This window comes from Chelmon rostratus, chromosome 11 (assembly GCF_017976325.1).
Source record: "Chelmon rostratus isolate fCheRos1 chromosome 11, fCheRos1.pri, whole genome shotgun sequence".
NCBI lineage: Eukaryota > Metazoa > Chordata > Actinopteri > Chaetodontiformes > Chaetodontidae > Chelmon > Chelmon rostratus.
The window spans coordinates 2331370-2353587 of NC_055668.1; the positions used below are offsets into that span (position 1 = coordinate 2331370).

Below are 22218 nucleotides of genomic sequence, written 5' to 3' on the forward strand. Positions count from 1 at the left end.
AATGTAGGATTATGAAAATCCACACAGACATGAAACAGGGCCATTAAAATCTAGACTCCATGGTGATCCCTGGAGTCAGCTGTTATAGGACTATAATGGCTGATAGTGAAAAGTTATATCACCATTAATACAGCCTTGTCTACCACTGAGTTCTAATACTTTGTTCATTTATCAATTTAGGAGGTTAAGAAATAAAAAGTTTCCTCGAAAGTGGTGCTGGGCCTTGAATGGCATCCAGGAGCCACTTTACAACATCTGGATCAACTGTGAGACACTCGACTTCAGGGGTGGAGAACTTTTTTCCTGTCAAGAGCCATTTAAATTTTTATAACATCCGTTGAGGGTCAGACTAAATTATTGAACACACATATTCCACTAATCTCTGCGATGGCTGAACTGCTTCTCTTTGGTGAGACGTCTGATGTCAGATGGTAGTGATGATGATGATGATGCTACTCCCAGTTGGTTTTCCAGGTTTGGGTCAGTCAGTCTTGAGCAGAACTGAGTCTTTGCCCACAGCAGCAGGTTGTTGCTTTGCAGCTCAGTGATTTCATGTTGTAGGTTGTCACATCAGCTGGTTCCACATTAAACAGCCAATATGTTCAGTTCCTTTTGTTAACTGGTAATTTATAATGTTCACCATGAAGGCCAAATCACACAGACACTTGCTATTGCTGAGTTTCCAGGTCAGCTTTTCCTTCATCTCTGTGAATTATTCCAGACAAACTGTCACTCTGGAACAGTTTTACTTCGTCAGGTTCTAGCAGCTCCACAGCAGCAACAAGGATCTCCTTCACAAATTCTCCTTCTGAATGAGGTTTCATCAGCTTCAGCTTCTTAGCTATCAGTTGACTCACCATAAAACTTGCCTGTGTAACACTGTCTCTGTCAGAATGTGGTCTTGTGAAAGCTGCTTGTTGGACTCCCAAACCAGTAGAACTTTATCTGACCAAATTTGTCCTTACAGCTCATCTAGTTTAACATGTTTCTTGCTACAATAACTACTGAGGCCTTTTTCATCACTACAAGCTTTTTCCCACAAACTAATGTAGACACACTGACATGCTGACAAAAAATAAGCATTTATTAATTTCTCTACGAAAGCATGACACTTCTACTTCTTTTCGTTTCAGTGACAGTCAGCAAGAGGCATCAATGTGATATCAACTGCTCGTGCATGTTGCGTTCAGGGACTACTCAGAAGAATGTATTAGACTACTAATTAATGATGCTGTTTCTTTAAGCGCATGAATCAGATACATATCTTAATGTGATCATTAAATATAACTTAGTGATCTGCTTTAATGTGCTTACAAATGGAGGATGTTCACATTTTACATATTGTAAATGCTCCTGCAGTTGCTGCCTGACTGTTTTATTTGTCTGGATTCAGCTTTGGTTATCAAAGCTTGCTTTCTGTTTTTCAACCTGCCTGCCTTGGTGTTTAGCACATGGGTCCTTCTGAAAGGCCAAACCTTAAAGTTAAGTATTCATGGATGTACAAACATCCCTTTTCAAAAATACAATTTGTATTGTGTTTGTATGCTGTATATTTGGCCTGTGGAGTTAAATTAGAGACACAGCCTACTTCTGGAATACATACAACTTTATTTTCTAAATTAAATGTATAGATCTCTGTCGAGACTAGTTAGTCTAGACTGATCTAATGTATGTAATACAGACTTTGTCTATTTGTCTATTCACAGTTGCCTCCCCCCCGCCTGCTTGTGAGTTCCACATATATGTTTTTGTATGTATGTTAAGTATAGAGCTGGAGTCAGTACATGGTTAGCTTAGACTCTTAGCATAACAACTGGAAGAAGGGCGAAACAGCTAGCCTGACTCTGTCTAAACTGAAATAAGCCCTAAAACACCTTCAAGCTCACTAAATAACTTGCTTAATTTAGAGTTTGTCTGTTTGTTCAGTTAGTGCAGTTCATCTGAGCTGGCATGAAAGATGACCCTGGTGTGGACCAAACAGCTGGACCGAGACTGCCTGAAAAGGTGGGTCTTGGTCTGCTTGTGGCTCGTTTGTGGCGTGAAAGCGTGACTTTAGCTTGATTTCAAAAGCTAAACTACTAATAAGTCCATTTGCAGACCAGTGCCTCTTTGCTTGACATTAAAAGAAATCAGTCAAGACCTTAGAAAAATATTTGTGGACCTCCATGATCTTGGGAGCAATTTCCAAATGTCTGGAGGTACTTCTCTAATCTAATCAGAGTATAAACACCATGGAACTGCGCAGAAGTAAGGAAGAAGATGTGTTCTGTCTTCTCGACATGAACATACTTTGGCGTGAAAAACGAAAATCAATCGTAGAAAAGCAGCAAATGACTCTGTGAAGATGCTGGAGGAAACAGGTACAACAGTTTGTTGTATCCACAGTAAAACAAGTCCTACATTGTTTTGCTGAAAGGCTGCTCGGCAAGGAAGAAGCCACTTCTCCAAAACTGCCATAAAAAAGGCAGACTGTGGTTAGCAACTGCACATGGGGACAAATATCTTTCTTTTTGTAGAAATGTCATCTGGTCTGATGTAACAAAGTGTCTGGCCATAATGATAATTGTTATGTTTGGAAGAAAAGGGAGACAATGACCCCATGCATACGTCTTGTGGCAAACTAGCTTAAAGGATAACTTTCGTTTTTTACAACCTGGACTCTATTTGTAGCATTAATTACGACCATTTAGACACCCCGACAACTTTGGTGGCATTTGGAGTCGTTTTGAAGAAATTAGCCCCAGAGGAGCGGCGCGTATATCCGTATAATGCGAGTTATTGGGGCAGCCGTGCGTAGCCTCTATAAACACATAATCTGCGGCGAAACTCGTTCATATTCCAATATTTTGTTAAGATATGCTGGTGCTATTCCCCTCTGAGCCCGTGGTGGCATGTTATTAACATCCAGCGTCTCTAGACAACTACTTGTGACGTGGATGACGTTATCTTCGATAACAACATGGCTAACTCTGCGGCAGTCGGCTAGTTTAGCTGTAGTTCGCGACTGTTATTTTTCACAAAATGGATGAATATTTTTCCAACTCTGAGGTGGTGGACGATGACTTTGTTTACGATGGACGTCCTTACCGTTTTGAGCTAGAGTACACGGACGAGGAGCTCGTTGAAAGGAGGACGCGGAGGCAGAGAGAGGAACAGCTGGCCAAACAACAACAAACGGCTGCGCGTCCACGAGTAGACGGTAACTGGTGGTGTTCTTGTGGACAATGTTCCACCAAGTCCAGGTTGTAAAAAACGAAAGTTATCCTTTAAGGACAACAAAGTCAAGGTACTGGAGTGGCCTTCACAAAGCCTTGACCTCAATCCATTAGAAAATCTGCGGACAGAACTGAAAAGGCGCGTGTGAGCAAAGAGGCCTACAAACCTGACTCAGTTACACCCGTTCTTTCTGGAGGAATGGGCAAAACCTTCAGCAACTTATTGAGAACCACCTAAAATTGATTTTTAACTTTAGACAGAGCCAGGCTAGCTGTTTCACCCTGCTTCAAGTCTTTATGCGTAGCTAGGCTAACCACTTCCTGGCTCTAGCTCAGTGTACTCACTTGCTTTTGCGCAGGGCGTGTTCCACACTGTGGCCCCTGAACTTCTTGTAGTAGTCGATGAAGGAAAAGGGCAAGTTAATATTGAGGGGGTTGGTTCTGTCAGGGGCTGCTGCCCTCTTCCGAGACTCAAACGCAATCATCAGGTCCACCCAGGCGGCCGGCCTCTTGATCTTGAATTGGTCGATGAAATCCTGGCCAAAGATCTTACACAGCAGCTTCTCAAATTCGTAGTCTATCCCAAGAGAGCCATAAGGACCACCTGGGAAAAGAGCAAAATAAGATGTAACCTCAGCTGCACAAAACACAATGAAAAGGTGTACGTATGCAGAGGTGCACACAACTGGTACCCAGGTACACATCCGTGACACATCAGAAATCACACCAGCCACAACAGTTGTTTCAAAATTCGTCTTTGCATACTGTGTGTGAGATTGTTTACATTGGGAAGGTCTACCTCAGACTTCCCTGGAGTGACTTAATTGGGTGCTGACCGGACTGCACCAGCCATAACAGATAGACTTGTGCTCTACCACGATGTCAATTCAATGAGTAGACATTGAAGTTGGTCGCCATGCACACAGACAGGGTCTCTGTCAGCATCAGTGTGCACAACGGCAGAAAGTCAGCTGATCAACAGCAAGGAAGTTATTTAACAAAAAGGTGGAGCTGCTGTGTTGAACAAGATGTGTGAAGAGGATGGAATCTCCTTTTTGAAACTGGGGAAGTTTCACAGTATCAGATGGTCTACATGGAGGTATGAAACACTGCTGAAAATATCAAGACTGTAGCGAGCAATTCAAATGTAACAGTGACCTGCAGCATTTTCAGTGTTTCCTGGCCAACATGCCTGACATTGGCAGTATTTTCAAGACCACATCCAATAGGTTTCAGATGGACGAGTTGACCATTGGAGAATGCAAAGATGAGCTCACACTGGCCATTTAACAGATCATACTTTTGCCTGATGCTGAGGACCACAGGACACACAGTGTGTCTAATGCTGATGCAATCCAGATTGTTACTCCAACATCAACAAGTCCAGATCTCATCTGTCTCTCAGCCCTGATGCACATTCACCTGTCAAAGATGACCACATTTGTCTATTGTTGATCTGTGGATGGAGACAACTAATCTGCTCAAGCATCTTCGTCATCTACCATGCAGGAAGTTGAAGAGGATGCCAGCGGGGAAGACACAGAGGAGGACAGTGATCAAAATGGTTTATTAAGACCACGCTATTTATGAGGTTCCAAGCACCATCTCCTGGTAGTCACCTGAGTACCTGAGTACAAAAGTTATGTGCACCCCAGCTTATATGTCCTTTTACCTGAAGCCTTGTAGAGCTCCTTTAGATGTCCCTCTGGAAGACGGATCTGATGGACAGTCAGGTCTACTGTTCCTCCACCACAGTCTACCACCACATAACGGTCACCTGCACAGAGAATGCACAAAAATGGAACATATTTGGCATGCAGCCACTGCCTCTTTACCTTCACCTGTTTTTAGAAACTTCGTGGCACTCCAGCTTCTTGAACCAGGCCACTGCTGACCTACATTTCTGCAGCTGCAGTGTCAGCAGCACAGTGGTGAGGTGATGAAAGACGAGAAACTGGATGAGTGAGAGAGTGGGACTCAGGGTTGGCTTTGGATAAAGACAGGATTGGTTGACAGCAGTCGACAGTTTGGCATCAGATGATTCACACAGCGAAGCACACTGACGGTCACATTTTAAGCATGTCTTTATAACTACGTCACAGGACGTGTGTGTGGGTGTGCAGCTGAAGGTGGGTTTGTTCTACTAACTGCTTTCAAACGGTACCAGTTCATTTGTATTTGACTCAAATAATCCCTCTTAAAGTCCAACTGAAATCACAGTCATTCAATTAAAATAATAACACAAGCTACAAACCATGTCACTGATTCATACTATGTTTGCGTTGTTATGTTTAGGCTCATAAGTACTTGGAGAATTTAGGTTAATTGCAACTTGAGAAGGGCCCTAATGTCTATGAGTTATGATAACACTGCACTCAGTTGCTGAGTTGTGGGAGCGTAATGACATCACTACAGTGAAGGCACCACATGAGCAGTAAGATGATTATACAGGTTGCCAATAAACCATCACTTTTATCACTTTATTTAAACAACTTAATTTGGAGGTTAAACTGAAAGTGGACGTACCTGAAATGCTGTTAATAACCCTCCATTGCACAGGAAAACTGTATGTGCACAAGTCTAAGTTGAACAAGAACATTCGTCTGTAAAGAGTGATGGAGGTTTACACCAGTCTGCATAATCATTTTACTGATCACCCTTCGTCATCTGACCTCAGAGTATGTCTACACCTGCCTGATCATCTGCCTGCTGATGTTTCTTGACCTGTCTGACCTATTTTTAGCAATCCTGTCATGCTACCAGCAGTCACTTGGGTGGATACGAAGTTATGACTGACAGAACCAATGGCAAGCTCTGAGAGTTATAGTATAGTGAGAGTTATAGAGAGTTATAATGAACCATAGCTTTCCTTTGTGAATTCAGCTTAAAAAGTGGGAGGTATGGCAGGCACATACATGGCCTCTGTACCCTTTTAGCTAAAGGGAACTAGTTTTGGTACAACTAAAACAATTATCATACAACGAAATAAAATATGACAAATATGATGATGTAATAAAAAATACAAAAAGAGATTTGAAATCATAACCTTTGATGCCCCTCTGTAAATATCACATGTTCTACACATCTCTAGATTGCTACAGTACCCCAAAAACAACATACTGTATGTCTACCAGAATGTGATATCTAAAGCTAGTACCTAATATGGCAGACTGGCAGCACAGGAAAAAGCAGGAGTGTTTACGTAGAGGAATAGGGACAAGCAATCATACATCAGTAAAAGAAAAGAAAGACTCTACCTTCTTCCAGCTCCGACCAAAGCTCCCCTATGACATTTTCCACCAAAAAGGTGCGGCTCTGCCGGTTTCGCCGAACATGCTCCTTAGCTGGTTGTTAACAGAGAGAGAATGTTCTGGTGAGTGTGATGGAGGCGTGAAGCTCTGCTATGTGAAGCTGTGTAGCTCATATGCAGTGGTGTGTGAGACAAGCGGCAGGCTGAGATGCACATGTACCCATACGGCGAGCAAGTCCGAGTCCTGTAGAACTCTGATCAAAGTTATTCAAGAACAACTGAATTCAAATGAATAATAAATAGATCATTTGCCTGTTCAACATATATTAGTATATACCAGCATGCAATCAATGCCTCTATTTGTCTGTCACAACAGGGTGACCAATCACGCTGCTCACGGTGAGAACATGCAGTGAAAGAAACGGTTATAGAACGTGGAACAGAAGATCAAGACTCCATCAAGACACTGGCAGGTGCTGCGACTCACAACATTCATCGAGAACCTTGTGTTTTATTAAAGCTTAGTTTAACCTTGTAAGTCTGATTGAAATAACAATCTATCTGCAGAAGACCACACCAAAAAGGCAGAATAAACATGAACCCAGCGGGTTCACAATTCAACATTCATGCTCTAAGAATAGGCAACTGCACCAGTTTTGAGTCTGATGAGAAAAACAATTAGTGCTACAAGTAAACATGTTTCTGCAAAGATGGGTTTGATTAAAAGAAGATTATCTAAAAATACCTAAACACACAAAAAATAATCAGGTTTTCAAACAACCATAGTCTACTACTACAGGCTACTGAGCCTGTAGTACAGTGACGCCATGTGACCTGAGGTTGACTGGCTAATAGCAGGAAGAGCTGGCAGGAGTAGATGTCAGAGGGACATTTCCTCCTACACAGAGGAAACAATACAGAGAAGGAAGGACTACTCTCCAACTCCTATTTGTTTTGTGGGGGGCGTGAGAGAGGTCTTAACATTACGTCAGCCTAACATTTCAACATTATATAAATGAACAACATTTACCAGAGAATGATTTTCAATGATTTAATACAAACTGACACAATCAAAATAAATATTTCACTGAGAGACCAGACAGCTCAGACTGATCCCCAATCTTGGGTTCAGGATGCCATGATGTGTCGCCTTCAAATAGGGTTGCGAGGAAATAGCTAAAAACAGGACTGACATTTTTTTAACATGGAAATACTAAAAAAAAGAAGTTTTATTTAGAAAATCATAACATAAAATAAAATAACATATGTAGCCAGGCCTGGGGGTGATGCTTGGTAAATTCAGTTTGACTTGGTTGACTGAGCCATTCCACTGTGATATGGTCTCTGTGGAAAAGTCCATCAAACCATCTGAGGTGCCATGCAATGGCAGGTTTTGGACTAGAGTAACACAAAGATAACAGTGTAGACTTTTAAACTAGTCTTAGTGCTGTCATTTATGTGAAATGTAAAGCACCTGTCCAGGCTTGATGCGACAGATATGAGATCCGACCCTTGTCTACAACCACGACTTTAGGCTGGTAATATGTGAGTTGTGAGAACATCTGTTTCAGCTTGTTGTGCTTAGGCAGCTTAGCCTTTATAGTAGACTAAAATGCTCTTTAATGTCTTTATTAAAATCACTGTGTGCTATTAAAAATGTCCAATAGCAACGTCCATTTTAGCCTCATTAAAATGTTCAGACCTTAAATTGGGGTTTAGATTCTAAATAGCTGGACATGTCTACAGATAGTAACATTAAAACAGTAATACCAAACTTTGAGGGTATCAGCAGCACGGAAATCACAATGTGAATTATTGTTAATAACATTTTATGACCAAAAAAACTCATCTTGATCTTCATGCTTTTTTCCTCCCCTCATTTATGGCAAGCAACTCAGATCACCGTTACAGAGAATATGTCCCACCAGATTATTCCCATTTTCTGTTTTACATGGCTAATTACATTCTGACATCTCTGTCTGTCTTACAGGCTCTCGTGCTTTGCTCCAACTCTCACACTATATCTTCTAATCAGTGTGCAGTTAAAACGGCATCAATTACCAGTTCTGCAAGGTAAATGAATAATATGGCCTGTGTCTTGAAAAGACCAACAGTCGGTAGCTGTAGCCAGACATGGATCATGAAAATGAAGAGTTTGCTTTCGTCTTACATCTTTAAGCAAAGCCATCCCAATAACAAACTGGTGTACGTGTGTAAATTCTGGCCTGACGACTGAGCTACGAGAGAGGTCATTGGTCACTGAGTCAGTAGAATTCATCCTCTGGGGACAATGAATGTCTACATTTAAGTGCAGCTATAGGACGTAAAGACAAACCAGCCAACATCACCAATATTATCATGAAAACTAATCAGAATAATAATTTTCATTCTTGTTCTTTATGTTTTAAGGTGTGTGTAAGTGTGGCAGTGGTGCTCATGTTGAAGTCCAATTTAAAATCTATACATAAAGTCTTTGCTGTATAAAATTCAAAAGTAATAACTGTAAATCAATTTATTGACAAAGTACAGTAAAGCTAACATAAGGTACTGTGGGCACCATAAACACAACAAAACAATCAAAGCAACAGTTAGAAAGCCAGACCAAACCAACGAAGGCACTATTTGAGGTATTAATTCGAAGCCTGGCAACATGCAGAGGGACACGAGAGCCATGAAAGAGAGGAAAGAGTCTGATACTGGATGATGATCAGCACATCCTTTTCATTCATGACATACATTTAGGTCTTCTGGATCCTACAGTCAAATTAAATGCTTCCTTTCTAAGATTGGTAAAATTTACAATAAGAGACCAAATTTAACTGTGTTTTCTGTGCTTCCACTTCCTTTCCTGATCTTAAATCTGTCGTCTTTATTTGTCAGATGAAGGTCAAAATCAGCTGAAATATTTTGGGTCACTGGTTGCAAAGGGTTGCTGTTTTTACACCTGAAACAGACAATATGTACAGCATTTATGCTGGGGAAAGTCAGGTGAGGATGTTTATTGCTCAGACATGTTTCTCCACAGGAGATTAAGGAATGGTACTCAACTCATGCATCATTAAAATGTTTACATGTGAGCATCTTAATACAACTATTGAGTTTGTGATAGAGGAGCTTTTACTAGGAAACACAATCATATCTGAGGGAATAGAAAAGAAAGAATAAACAAATGCAAACATTAAGACAAGTGAATTTTCTTTTCACATGACTGGATGACAGAAACTGACCTTTTGAACATGGATATATCTTGTTTGCATGCAAGTGAATGATATACTATATTGCGGTTGTCTTGACAGTCAGGATAAGAGGTTAGACTGAAAGGAGCCTCGCTAATCCACATTTTTGATGGTGGTGATAAACAAAATCTTTGATTGCAAAAAGGAAGGAGAGGTTGGTGTTTGCTGTTGCTGCTTCACATGCAGGTGAATAAGATGTGACAGTTCGGGTTCAGCTGTGAAGCATTACATCTCTTTGTTTTTGCATCTGCAAAACTGTGACTTTTAAAGGACGGCCACAGAATAATGACCAAATGCAAAATAATCTACTGTCTAATCCATCTTTTCCTGCTATTATATATACATTATTGTAGAACACATTTCAATGTGGATCATGTTTTGAAAATTTGCAACTGTGAAATAGTTTGTTCCGACTGTAGCCGCTCATTTTACAACTTTCTTGATTAATGGTGCTGTGTCGTATGCAAACTGTGCGATGCCAACCACTTCATTAGACTAATAACTGCACACTAATATAATGTCAGAGCTTTTTAGGGAAATTGGTTGTTGCTGCTTTGTAGGTGTCTTGGCTGACACCTGAAAGATTGACACTGATTTTGTTCAGTGCCCAATTTCCTGCCAGCTCACTACGAATGTCTTGAAACTCAACACAGCATCACAATCAACATCGACACTGAGTTGGCAGGAAATTTGGACCATATTATACTAAAACTAGAGATATGAATAATTTATTATTGAACTTCTCATTAAAAATCAAGATACACTTTTTTGAGTAGAATATTGGAAAAGAAGCAAGAGCAAGTTGAAATGTGATGTTGGGAAGAAATAAAAAGAAAACAGTTCAACTCTCATGCATTTCCTGTGTGAATTTAAAAAGAAAGCATGTTTACCATGACCAGGAGAGACTATGGAAGGAAAAAACATTCAACAGGAGGAGAAACAGTATGTTACACATTCAGAAAATCCACTCAACAGTACGGGGGTGTGCATGATTAATGATCAATGAAGCCTGGAGTCAGAGGCGATAAATATCGTTTGAACGCATCAGCATGGAATTAGAGCGATTGCGTCGGTGTTAATGGGAGGTACCTTGAGTCATTCCGCTGCCCAGGTTGTCAGTGGGGCTGAAGCCGTTCTGGGTGGTCTGGGTGCCCAGGTCCACCATCTGGTGGAGGCGGAGCTTGCGGCAATAGATTGATGCTGCCTCCGGTTCTAAGGAGATGATCAGCTGCTCTGGGTTGTCCCGGGACACCAGAGCTGACTACATGGAGGCACAATACAGATGGAAAAATGTTACAAACTTTTAACATTAACTCGACATATTAGTCATGATGGTGGCATGTTTGAATTGTTACTACTGTTATCACAACACACACTGGCTATGTCAAACACCTGCTTTTATTCTGCTTGTCCATGTCTTGACTCATCAGTAATAATGTTGTTTGGGACAAATGTTCAGAGTATGATATGAAAAGTGATGCAGGATGTGCAACACAGTGGGATCTGTGTCTATGCTGACTGTGCTGTCCACTAGACAGCTATTGAGTTCCTGCAATCACAGCCTCAGCTTACATACTGGATGGCAGAAAACACGGCAGTCCTACTTCTGCAAATGCATCAATACTGACAGCTGAGAGGGCTAGTTTCACATGAAGCTCACTATGCCAGACACATGCTTCAATATTAGAAGTACCACACCAAGATTTACACAGATCATTGTTGTGGCCCACAGAGGTGAGTTTGATGGTTTCTGAAAGTTAACTGAGAAAGGCATTTCAATTAGTTATAGAAGGTGTTTCTGAATAATAAGCTCATCAAGTTAACATGGCAACTTTGACTCATAAACTAAATTGAATGATTCTTATTTCACACACTAGCCTGTATTTAAATGGGATTATGCTAAACAGTATGTTTGATCAGTGTCATTTGACATTTAAGTCATGTCATTTTCAGATAAAGGCTGCAGAAAGGTGCTGTGTTGGCCACAGCATTAGCCACTATAGCAGTTGTCAAAAACACTGACTGGCCTATGAATCTTAACTCAGTCAATCAATCAATATGAACAAGTGGTGGACACATCACCAGCCGCTCATTATAGTCATGATTTGTTTTGATTTCTTTATTTCATTAGCTCTGGAGCTTATGTGAGGGGACCATTCAGCTGGTCGATACGTTTCACAGGACTGGAATTGTTCCTTCAGACGCACATGAGATGGCATGAAAAACAAAGCCTTCTGTGCAGAAAAGCTGTGTGTGTGTGTGAACTGTTGACAGCATTACGGTAGTGCAATCACTAGCCAAGAATGTGTCACAGACAGATGCAGGTTAGCTTGATATAAAGCAGCTGTAATTCAGTGCTCTGATTCAGAACCCCTCCGACAGAAATTACAGCTATAATAAATCACACTCCACCAATATTAATATTAAATAATATATTAATATTAATATCAATGGGTTACAATGTCTTCCTTCTTTCTTAGTTTAAAGTCCTTTTAAGGTCCAATGAAGCTGTCCTGCTTTGTATTGTTAAAGAGAGACAAGAAATGGTGTGTGGTGTTAGGGATGAAGAGAGCAGAGCAGTGAATACAGTGCAGCAGAAAGGCCTGTGGTTCTGTCATGGCCTCAGGAGAACGAACAGATGATGTGATCATAGGAGGAGCAGTGGTTACATCAGGCTTCACTCGTCTTCTCCCTCCCTCTGTCCTCCATGAACAGCCAATCAAATCAGATCACATCCACACTGCCTGGTGCTGAGTCACTGCCGACGCCCAGACTAGCCTCTGCTCACTTCCCCTCTACCTCTGTGTTACGCTCACATCAGCTCATCCCTCCATTCCTGCCTACAGCCCCACTGCAGAAAACAACTAAAAGCTCTGCTCCTTTTCTCTGTTTCTGCCCTCATCGACAGTCCCCATCCTCCCTCATCCTCGTCTAGCACACACACCAGGATGTGATCAGAACAGAGAGATGAATCAGCATTCAAAACACTGAATGGTAATGTTAATCTGTTCTCAGATTTTAGAGCAAATATTAATATCTATGTAATAATATTAATTACAGTTGTGTGAAAGGTGTCACTCAAAGTGATGAACCCACTGACAATTATCACGAAGCTCTGCTCTATGCAGCTTTTTAGGGTTGTTCAGCCGACTGAACACAACCTCCTCACTACTCTCTCTACTGCTTAATGTTCCTGCTCAACACATCTGCAGACAAACACAGGTAACGGCCAGCTGGTGAGCATAGTGGAGTGTTTAGCAGTTACAGAGACAGTTCCAAAGAATGCTACTGTTGCTAGCATGGCAACCACATCACCCCATCAGCCAGTGACAGGTGTGTGACGTGCAGCTTGTTGTGGAGTTCAGTCCCAAAGGGGCTAAATGAATACACACACAAATAAAAAGGATTAAAGCAGCTATAAGAGCAAAGCTAGTCAGTCCGGATGTGTTATGTTAACATATCACATCATATGAGGTATCATATGGTGGTTGTGAGTTGAAACTTGGAGAACAGCTGGGTGAGGTGACTGTGCAAAGATTTCAGGAGTCTCGGCATCACAGTAAGGTTGCCAGGTTTGGTACCATCATGCCTACACAGAGACACAAACCAAAACCTGCACTAACTGCCCACATCTGACAACCTGAGCAGGAGCTAGAGACACTGCCAGGTGTGGTCTCCTGCCTCCATTTTTTATGCTAAGCTAGGCTAACCTGACTCCAGTTCTGTACTTGCACACACACAGGAGATCAGCAAGAAGACAAATAATCACTTTTTTGTGTCAAGATAAATGAAAGGAAGACGTTATTTATAAGCAGCAGTAGATCTTTGTGTATTGTAAGGGGAGACATGTTAATGTTTGCTAAAAAACTAAGATAGCCTAGTTTTCAAGATCAGCTCTTGAAGCCTTTGCAGACAAATGCATTATTGCCTTTTAGCCTCTTAGCCAAATGTGAATGAGGTCTGGCTACAATTTACATTTTGTAGGGCCATTTAAGTACATTTTCCTTCAAGCCATTTGTGGCTGAGTTAATAAATGATGCACTCACATCTTTGAACCACACAATACAGCGGTTAAATGAGAGAGACACTCAAATCCAAAGTGCACAAATGCAAAGGTAGCTGGGTATCTGAACTGCATGTCATTCCGACAGACAAACCTTTGGTCAGCCTCCATGTGCAAGTAGAAAAACCCTCCACAAATGCTACAACTAAAGTGTGGTGCTTTTCACAATCTTTGGCACTGGTAAACATGGATTTTACAGGGACTTGTGTTTTGACCCCATAAGGAAGGCAAGTCCCTGCAATGTGACTGTGTAAACCGATTAATGTCCCCACAACATGAGCAATACACACACACAAACACACACACATATGCAGTGACCCTGGGTCGCCCCACCCATCCCAGCCGTTCTCTGCCTCTCCTCCCTCCTCCTCCATCATCCTCTCGCCTCTTTCTGTACTGCAGACAGCCACACCCAGGTGACCACATACACTCACGGGCGGAGGAGACTTACACACACACGTTTAAAATTCTCTGCTTGTGAGGACCCTTCAGTGACAAGAGTGCAAGGATAAATGTAGCATGGCTAAGCACACAAAGGCATTGCTATTTCTTGAGATTCCGTGATGAACTATGTCCTTCAAAATATACAAACAGTGATAAGTACTGTATATATGGTATATGAATGAGCAAAGTGATCAGACTTAGCTGAATCAGTGGAGAAGCAGAAAGAAAGAAAATCGGATTCTGTGGTGACCACACTGCACAGCAAAGTGGATCAGCATATGTATTACATTGTGTACTGTGTGTATAATTGATTTGTGTTAAATCCAACCTGCCAACTAACCCAAACAGTCAGGTGTGAACATAACATCCATTTGATCTGATTTTGAAAACCACTGACTGAGAGCAGTGAATAATTCTTTGATGGGTTGATTGATTGGTTGCAGGGCTACCATCACAGAATTGTGTAGCTTGTCATAGTAATAGTATAGTAATAGTACTAATAGATTTCTTTGAGTTCTAAACATTAATACTGGACATACAAATAACTGTCTTACTGCCTGGCAGCTAATTGATGGAGCAATTTCTTAGTTTTAATCCTCTGTGAGCTTCTTGATGATGGGACACTTCATATGGAGCGCTGCAGAGTTCTATCCCCGGCCCACTATTTTTCAGCATTTGCTACCTCTGGTGGTCATCTGTAAGCGCAGTATTGATTTTCACTGGTATGCAGATAACTAAATACAGTTGCTGATCCTGATGACCTGAGCCCTCTTTAATCCTTTCAAACCTGCATCTCGGACAAATATGATGGATGACCAAAAATATCCTTAAATCAGAAAAAAACACAGATCCTGGTTATTGGTCTAAAAGAGCAAAGAGAGCCACTGCCTACAATTTATTACACAATCTCAGCACATTACAGCTCCCTTCATCTGGGCATTACCACTGACACTGATCTAATGTTTGTGCTTATAAAGAACATAACTAGATAACTAGAGAACACTTGATAGAATCAAGTGATCACATCAATCCAACCAGAATTTGTCATAGCTTCTTTTACTTTTGGTAGTTGTCCTTCCTTCCTTGCATCCTTCCTTCCTTTATATTGATGACTCTCTGACTCCCTCCCTCCATCCTCTACCACAGTCTGTAGGTCACTGAATGTGTGTTTATTGCAGTCTCATATGACTGCAGGTCATTACCCAGCCATCATCATAAGATCATGTCTGCAGCCATCCTCAGTATATGGTTACTGTTAAATCATTAAAGTCTCCACCCCACCTGCATCATCGCATAGACCTACACTCCTGACTAGACCTCCGGACTCCTCCAAGACTATATAACTCAGCCCAACACCACCACAAACAAAGTGGAATGTGGAAACAAATGTCACTTTCTAAATGTGAATGAAGCTTCTCAGCCCACCTTATAGGCAGCTTCCCTCATGAACTGCTTTGCAGGCATTTTCCAGATGGCAGGAACAGTAATCACCCATCTCACATCATTGTTGTCGAACTCGCCGCCTGTCTGATCACTCAGCTCCTGCAGGAAGGAAAATAAAACGCAGCCAACAGGTTAGAAGATTCACACCAGGGCTGGTGTGACACTGTTCTGTCATTGTGTTTCAAAACTCGTACACAAGAATTACTGGGTCTGGGTTATTGCTTATACTTGCTGTTGACGACTCATCCCTATTTGATGAACAATAGATTTTATACACACACACACACACAAACAAACATATATATATATGTGTGTATATGTAGATATGTATGTACAGATGAGGGCAAAATTATTACCTCCCTATGAAATCTTAAGTTTCTTCAAGATTTTCCCAAGTGCTTTTAACCAGAGCAACAAATTTTTAACACAGATTTTTTAGACATCCTACTTTTATTTTGGATGCTTACATTATTCTATTTTGCACACAGAAATGAAAATATTCCACAAAACACAAAAACTACCAGGGTCAAAATTATTAGTCCCCCACATTCTAATAGTCAGTTGTGTATCTTTTTTGCTGGATAACTGCCTGCAGTCGTTTTTTGTAGTTTCCTGACACTTCTTTTGAGGAATCACAGCCCATTCTTCTTTGGCAAATCTCTCAACTTCCTCCAGATTTGATTGGTCTTCTGGCATGGACATTTTTCTTAAGGTCACCCCACATATTTTCAATTGGATTTAAGTCAGGGCTTTGTGCAGGCCATTCGATTACATTCACTTTGGTCTTCTGGAGATAGTTCTTCACCAAGAGAGATGTAGTTTAGGATCGTTGAAGTGACGACTCATACCCACTTTTACTGCTGACTGCTTAAGGTTTTCTTTCAAAATCTCCACATATTTTTCTTTATTCATGAGTCCTTCCACCTTGACAAGATTTCCAGTTCCAGACGCACTGAAGCATCCCCACAGCATAATACTCCCACCACCGTGTTTCACTGTGGGGACGGTGTTCTTTGGGTTAAATGCCTGTCACTTTGTTCTCCAAACATACGCAGTGTCTCTATGGCCAAAGAGCTTTAGTTTAGTCTCATCAGACCATAAGACACGCTTCCAGTGAGAATCATCTTTCTCCAGGTTGTCTCGAGCATAAGGAGCAAGTCTGGCTTGAAGGTGTCTTTTCCTCAAAAGTGGACTTTTTCTTGGTCTGCAACCTTGCAGTCCATTCCTATGCAGAGCTCTAGTGATTCACCAGTGTCTTGGCAGTTGTTCTGGGGTCTTTAGACGCATCTCTCACTAGTTTTCTTTCCAGTGATCACCTGATCACCTTGAAGCACATCACTGCACAAAAGTGGCTTGTGCGATGACTTAATAAACGGTCATTTCTTAAAGGGGGCTAATAATTATGTCCCTGGTCATTTTAGCTTTTTCTTAAATAATTAAGTTTTGTTGTGCAAATATAAATATTTTGTGCCTTCTAATGAAAAATAGTATGTTCAGAAATGTTCTGTTAAAAATTCCTTTCTCTGTTAAAAAGCACTTGGGAAAATCTTGAAGAAACTTAAGATTTCATAGGGGGGTAATAATTTTTTCCTCAACTGTATGTTTATATTTATGTGTGTGTGTGTGTGTGTGTGTGTGTGTGTGTGTGTGTGTGTGTGTGTGTGTGTGTATTTAAATAGATCATTAGAATAAACTGGAGAGTGGCTCCAGGGTTCATGCTGGGATTGAGTCCAAAATTCTAAATTAATCAAAATAATAATAAAAATGAATTGCATGTAAAACACACAACACAAGACACGCTCATGTGCTGACAGCGATTTGTTACCTTCAGTGCTTGCTCCTTAAAGAAGGCCAGTGCATAAGCAAAGATGTCCAGAGCTTTCACTCGCTTCCCGTTGGCTGCATGAAGGTCTGTGTCAATGGACAGATTCTGAGTGCAGGGAGAAGATGTCAAAATTAGAGCTAAAAGAAGCACTTAAATCAAACCACGTCTAGATTTCCAATTCTGTGTGGATCTGACATGCTGCTGATAAGTGACACTGCTATGTATGTATCCATTGTTTGCATATAGTGTGTTTGTATCCTTACTGCAGTGGTGTGGAGCTTCATTTTGAATTTTTCCAGGTAGAGCCACTGTTTGGACTCGCTGGGGTCGAGGTCATGGTAGAAGTCACGTGCCGCATAGCCAAAGCTGTGGAACTTCCTGTCTGGAGTCAGCAGGATCGTGGTTGGAGTCTTCTGATTGGACACACCAGGGTCCCCGCCTTCCCAACGCCTAGGAGGAGACAACTCAGTTATCAATACATATACCATAAATCTATATTCCTGCTTGTATGTTGATACTTTGTCAGCTGAATAATAATTTTCCAGGTGAAACCCCTATTTATTTTCCATCAATTGCACATGCAGTTATACATCTATGACAAGCTACACTGTATGGATCGTGAAAAGTCAGAAGATTTCAGTTAATGCATTTTGTAACATTCACAGTTAATTTGTAAAGACTTCTACATCAGTCAATTAATTCTGTCAGAAAAGCCATATGGACTTCTCTTCTAGGCTAATTGAGCTACCACAGTAGTTTTGGACAAATGGAGGTCAGCTATTAGTGTTATCTCTGTTCCTTGGGAGAAGTGTATGATGGGATTATGCAGGCTATCTCACCGAGAGCGCATGATGTGAAGAGGAACTAATTTGGGAGATCTGGGGAAAACTGGATGGAGCAGCTTTTATCTGATCTGAAACATGTGGTTGGTGGGATATGTCTTACATTTTCATCTGAAATACAGACAGTGTCTCTGCTGCTGTTGTCATGCCTGTTTCGCTCTTTACTGTGGAGTAAAGTCCCGTCCAGTAGTCCAGAAATTTATAGTTTTATTGATTTTGACAGTAAATGCTTACAGCTGATTTGGTTTTGCCTTCAGTTTTCTGTTGGTGCAGTGCGTGTTTCTTTATGTAAAATTTGTCAAAATTACATGTGTGACATGCAAAAGAAGCACACAATAAACTCACTTTTGCCTGGAACGGCCAGCAGCAGCAGAAGGTTTTCCTTATTGTCTAACAACTATAGTGTGCAAATCTTATTCTTCTGTGCTCCATTGTTGTCCAAAAAACTATTAAAAACACATCAGTGAGCCACAGTGTTGCACTGGATGACACGTTCCTTCATTAACATGCTGGAGATAATGCCAGTAATGTGTGAGTTCTGGACTGTGTGAAACTGAACTGTCTTTAAGACCCGACTGACTCCAGCAGGAGTGGAGACCAGAACCTGACCTGAGATCTAAAGCAACATTTTTGCCTTATCTCATCCATTACTTTGTGTTGACTCACTACACGAATGCAACACATGGACTACACTCACTGGACAACGTGTGTCCACGTGACTGCAGTCGACTGACATGATCAGAGTAATAAACAAAAGCAATAAACCACATCTGAAAATAACCAAACCAGAAACTTTACACAACAAAGTCAGTGAGGTAGGGCAGCAGAATTCACCTGCCACTGAAAATATAGTCCCAAACAAATGCACTAATTCCTCTTCTTTGAGTAACTTGGTTGAGTAACTGAAAAAAGAACAAGAAAAAACTGAACCTTCTTGTGACTTGTGAAGATTTTCAAATGAGCTCGTTCCACAGGAATATTGGATGTATTGTGAGATGGACTTGCTACTATTGGTCTTTTCAAGGGATTTGTTGGAAAAAAATAAAACAAAATAACAGCAGGCAAAATTAGGCTAGACAACATAAGTTAGTAGAGCCTGCCTAACAGTTTATTTCTTATTCCTTTTTTATATTTGGAAGCTTCATCCCTGTGAGGGGAATCTGAAGTGATAAGAATAGGATCTATCTTCCATGTTACACCAGCAATCAGCTTCCAGCTCCATTTGTTTCCCTCAGTGAAGTGAAGACAGCTGATGAATGCTAATGATCCATCTATAGGGCGAGAAATGTCTCGTTTTAGCACACCAGACACTCCCCACCCCTCTGATACAACTATTGAAGAATTCCTCGCTAGAAACTGAAAAAACCATTCTCCCTGACACAACACAGGCAGCCTCTGTCCAGCCTTTGTTTGGGTGAGGATTTCAGAGGAGTCTCACCTAAACAAAATAATCAGGGGGATCTGGAGGTACAAAATCTAGTAGCACTGAGTGACTCAGTTTTATATGATGGTTAGAGTTAATGACCTGTGTGGGGAAGAACTGCTGAGGCAAACCTCAAGGTCTGTGTTGGACATTTGTCTCCTTAAAGGTTTTCAAGACAATATTGTACAGTTTTTTGCAAACAAGATCAGAGATGCTCCTGGAGGCTTTTTAGAAGGAGAGTGGGTATATTAATACTTAATGAGGCTACTGTGTTGGTGTTGGTTTACATTTCAGCTGGACTTTGAGCCAATTTCTTTTTTGAATATGAGCATCTAAAACTATGTGTAATGACTTTTCCTTTTAGTCTGCCACACTGCTGTCACTGCAATACATTCACTGTCTAAAGGTAATGTAATGCACATGCATGTTAGAAACCTGGTTTCTCCAGCAGAAATCTGGCTATGCTGTCTGGGTTTGACTTCCAAATCAGATCACTGCAGCAAACAGTCCGATGATTTTGGATTTAAAGAATTGCTTCACAGTAATTCCCCTTTTTTGAATAAGTAATGTTATGTACAGCCATCTCATTATATAATTAATGCAAATGAATATAAACATAAATAATATAATTGGTTCTTGTCCCAGTCTAAAATGTTCCCTGCAACAGCAGTTCTTAGCCTTTCTTATATAAAAGGTTCGTCCCACTTTGTACAAACTGACAATTGAAAAACGTGGCTTAACCCCCGGTGCAGACACAACCTGTCACAGCATGAGAGTTCACACTAAAACAGACGGTGAAGTTGATCATTCAGTGCGTGGAGCTGTCCTGACTGAAAATGAAAGTATGTGTTTTGTTGCCCTGGTAACCTGGCACTTTTGCACATACAGTGCGCAGTGGTGATTGGTTCAGAGAGGGTTCAGTGATGAACAGAGAGTGTAAATGTAATGTTCTTGGATCTTTCATCTGTACCATCTACTTCGCAAACACATTACAAGGATCCCTCCCCTATAGCGCTGTATACTGCTGATGGTCTGCACTCTGTAAACCTGGAAAGTGCCCTCTAGCCTACCAGCTGGGATGACAGAACAGCACAGGAATTGTGAACCTACTTTGCAAGAGTGCAGTACTAGTTTCAAAACATCAAGGGACCCTTCTTCAATGTGCATGACTGTACTGCTGTAGCTTTGTATGGATTATTCATTTCAAATGCAGCGTACACTTCACGGCAAACATAATAAACTACGGTCTACATTACAGTCTACTGTCCTGTTTTATAGTCAGCTAAACCACTTGTGGTACATGAGGTATAAGGTTTAGTAGGTGAAGATATTAGCAACAGTGCTACAGGTTAACCCCATTTTTCTGGATTCTCTACATTTCAGTATCAGCAGTATCATCATTACTTACACTACACTGCTTGATTAGATTAGAAGGATTTAAGGGCACACATGGATTGCAACACCATAAATATTAGCGGTGCAGTTCTAGATGCAGGGAATGTGAAGAATTACATGTGAGCTGGTCAACTAAACACCTGTCAGTGTGTGGTGCGATGGAAGCTGTTAACCTCTGCGGTGCCTAGCACAGACGGCAGCAGAGCTGACCTGAGGGGTCATGGGAGTCCAGTTTCTTTCACTGCTTACAACAAACTCTGTCAGCACTAGAGAGAGGGATGGAAGACCTCGAGGAAAGCTTGTTCATTTCATTCCAATCTTAGAAGTTATCTAAAACTCTGTGACTAAGACTGAAGACTAACACACACCTAGATTACATTCTCACTGGATGTATCACTTTAGGCACAATATACTCACCTCTACAACACTAAATCAAATTTTACGTTTTCTATATATGGATCTGTCTTATCAAATTGGATTTCTTTGCTCAAAAGGAGCAATTAATTACAACTGTATGTGGAAACTTACTACATTAAATACAAGCCTTTCATTGCAGCCTATTGTGCATTTTGGTCTAAAATAATAAAATATGACTGTTTTTTAATGGAATCATGACTGCAACCACCAAAATAACCGTAAGTGATGACACGATCAGAGCCGGGGATCAGGACACAGCCTGCGAGACCAAAGGAGGCCAGTGTGGTGACAAGGAAGACAGAGCAGCAGCTCCGATCAGGACTCTGACTCCAGGGATGATGAAGACATGGAGGTGTAAGGAGTAATGTAAAGGTTGTATTTGTCTGTTTCATAAGGCAAATAGGTGGAATAATAATTCCTATCTTGACATTTTGTTTTTTCTGTTTACTTATTAGACTAAAAAGTAAAGGGAGTTTGTGAAACGTAACAAACCTGCATTCATCTCCCAGCTGAATTTACAGTGGGCTATACTGTCACACCATCACCTCTTGAGGTACGATGTGGTATTACGAGATTGGATCGGCTGACACTAGCTGGTTAGCATGCTAACTAGATGCCTCAGCAACAAAATACAAAGAATTCTTTGACAAAACGTCAGAACTGTT

The 22218-nt window shown here is 41.0% G+C and overlaps 1 protein-coding gene across 4 annotated transcripts in view; it reads right to left on the bottom strand.

The window, feature by feature from the left end:
* Positions 1–22218, bottom strand: part of hspa12a (heat shock protein 12A) — a 61104-nt gene that overhangs the window by 9220 nt on the left and 29666 nt on the right. For 3 of the 4 annotated variants that reach the window (XM_041947882.1, XM_041947881.1, XM_041947879.1), the window contains exons 4-10: positions 17740–17926; positions 17477–17581; positions 15634–15750; positions 10791–10962; positions 6473–6559; positions 4888–4992; positions 3561–3819 (exon numbers count right to left, since the gene is read on the bottom strand). In XM_041947882.1, the coding sequence (XP_041803816.1) occupies positions 3561–3819; positions 4888–4992; positions 6473–6559; positions 10791–10962; positions 15634–15750; positions 17477–17581; positions 17740–17926 (1032 nt within the window). The remainder of the gene's footprint in view (positions 1–3560; positions 3820–4887; positions 4993–6472; positions 6560–10790; positions 10963–15633; positions 15751–17476; positions 17582–17739; positions 17927–22218) is intronic. The other variant, XM_041947883.1, reaches the window with a different exon arrangement.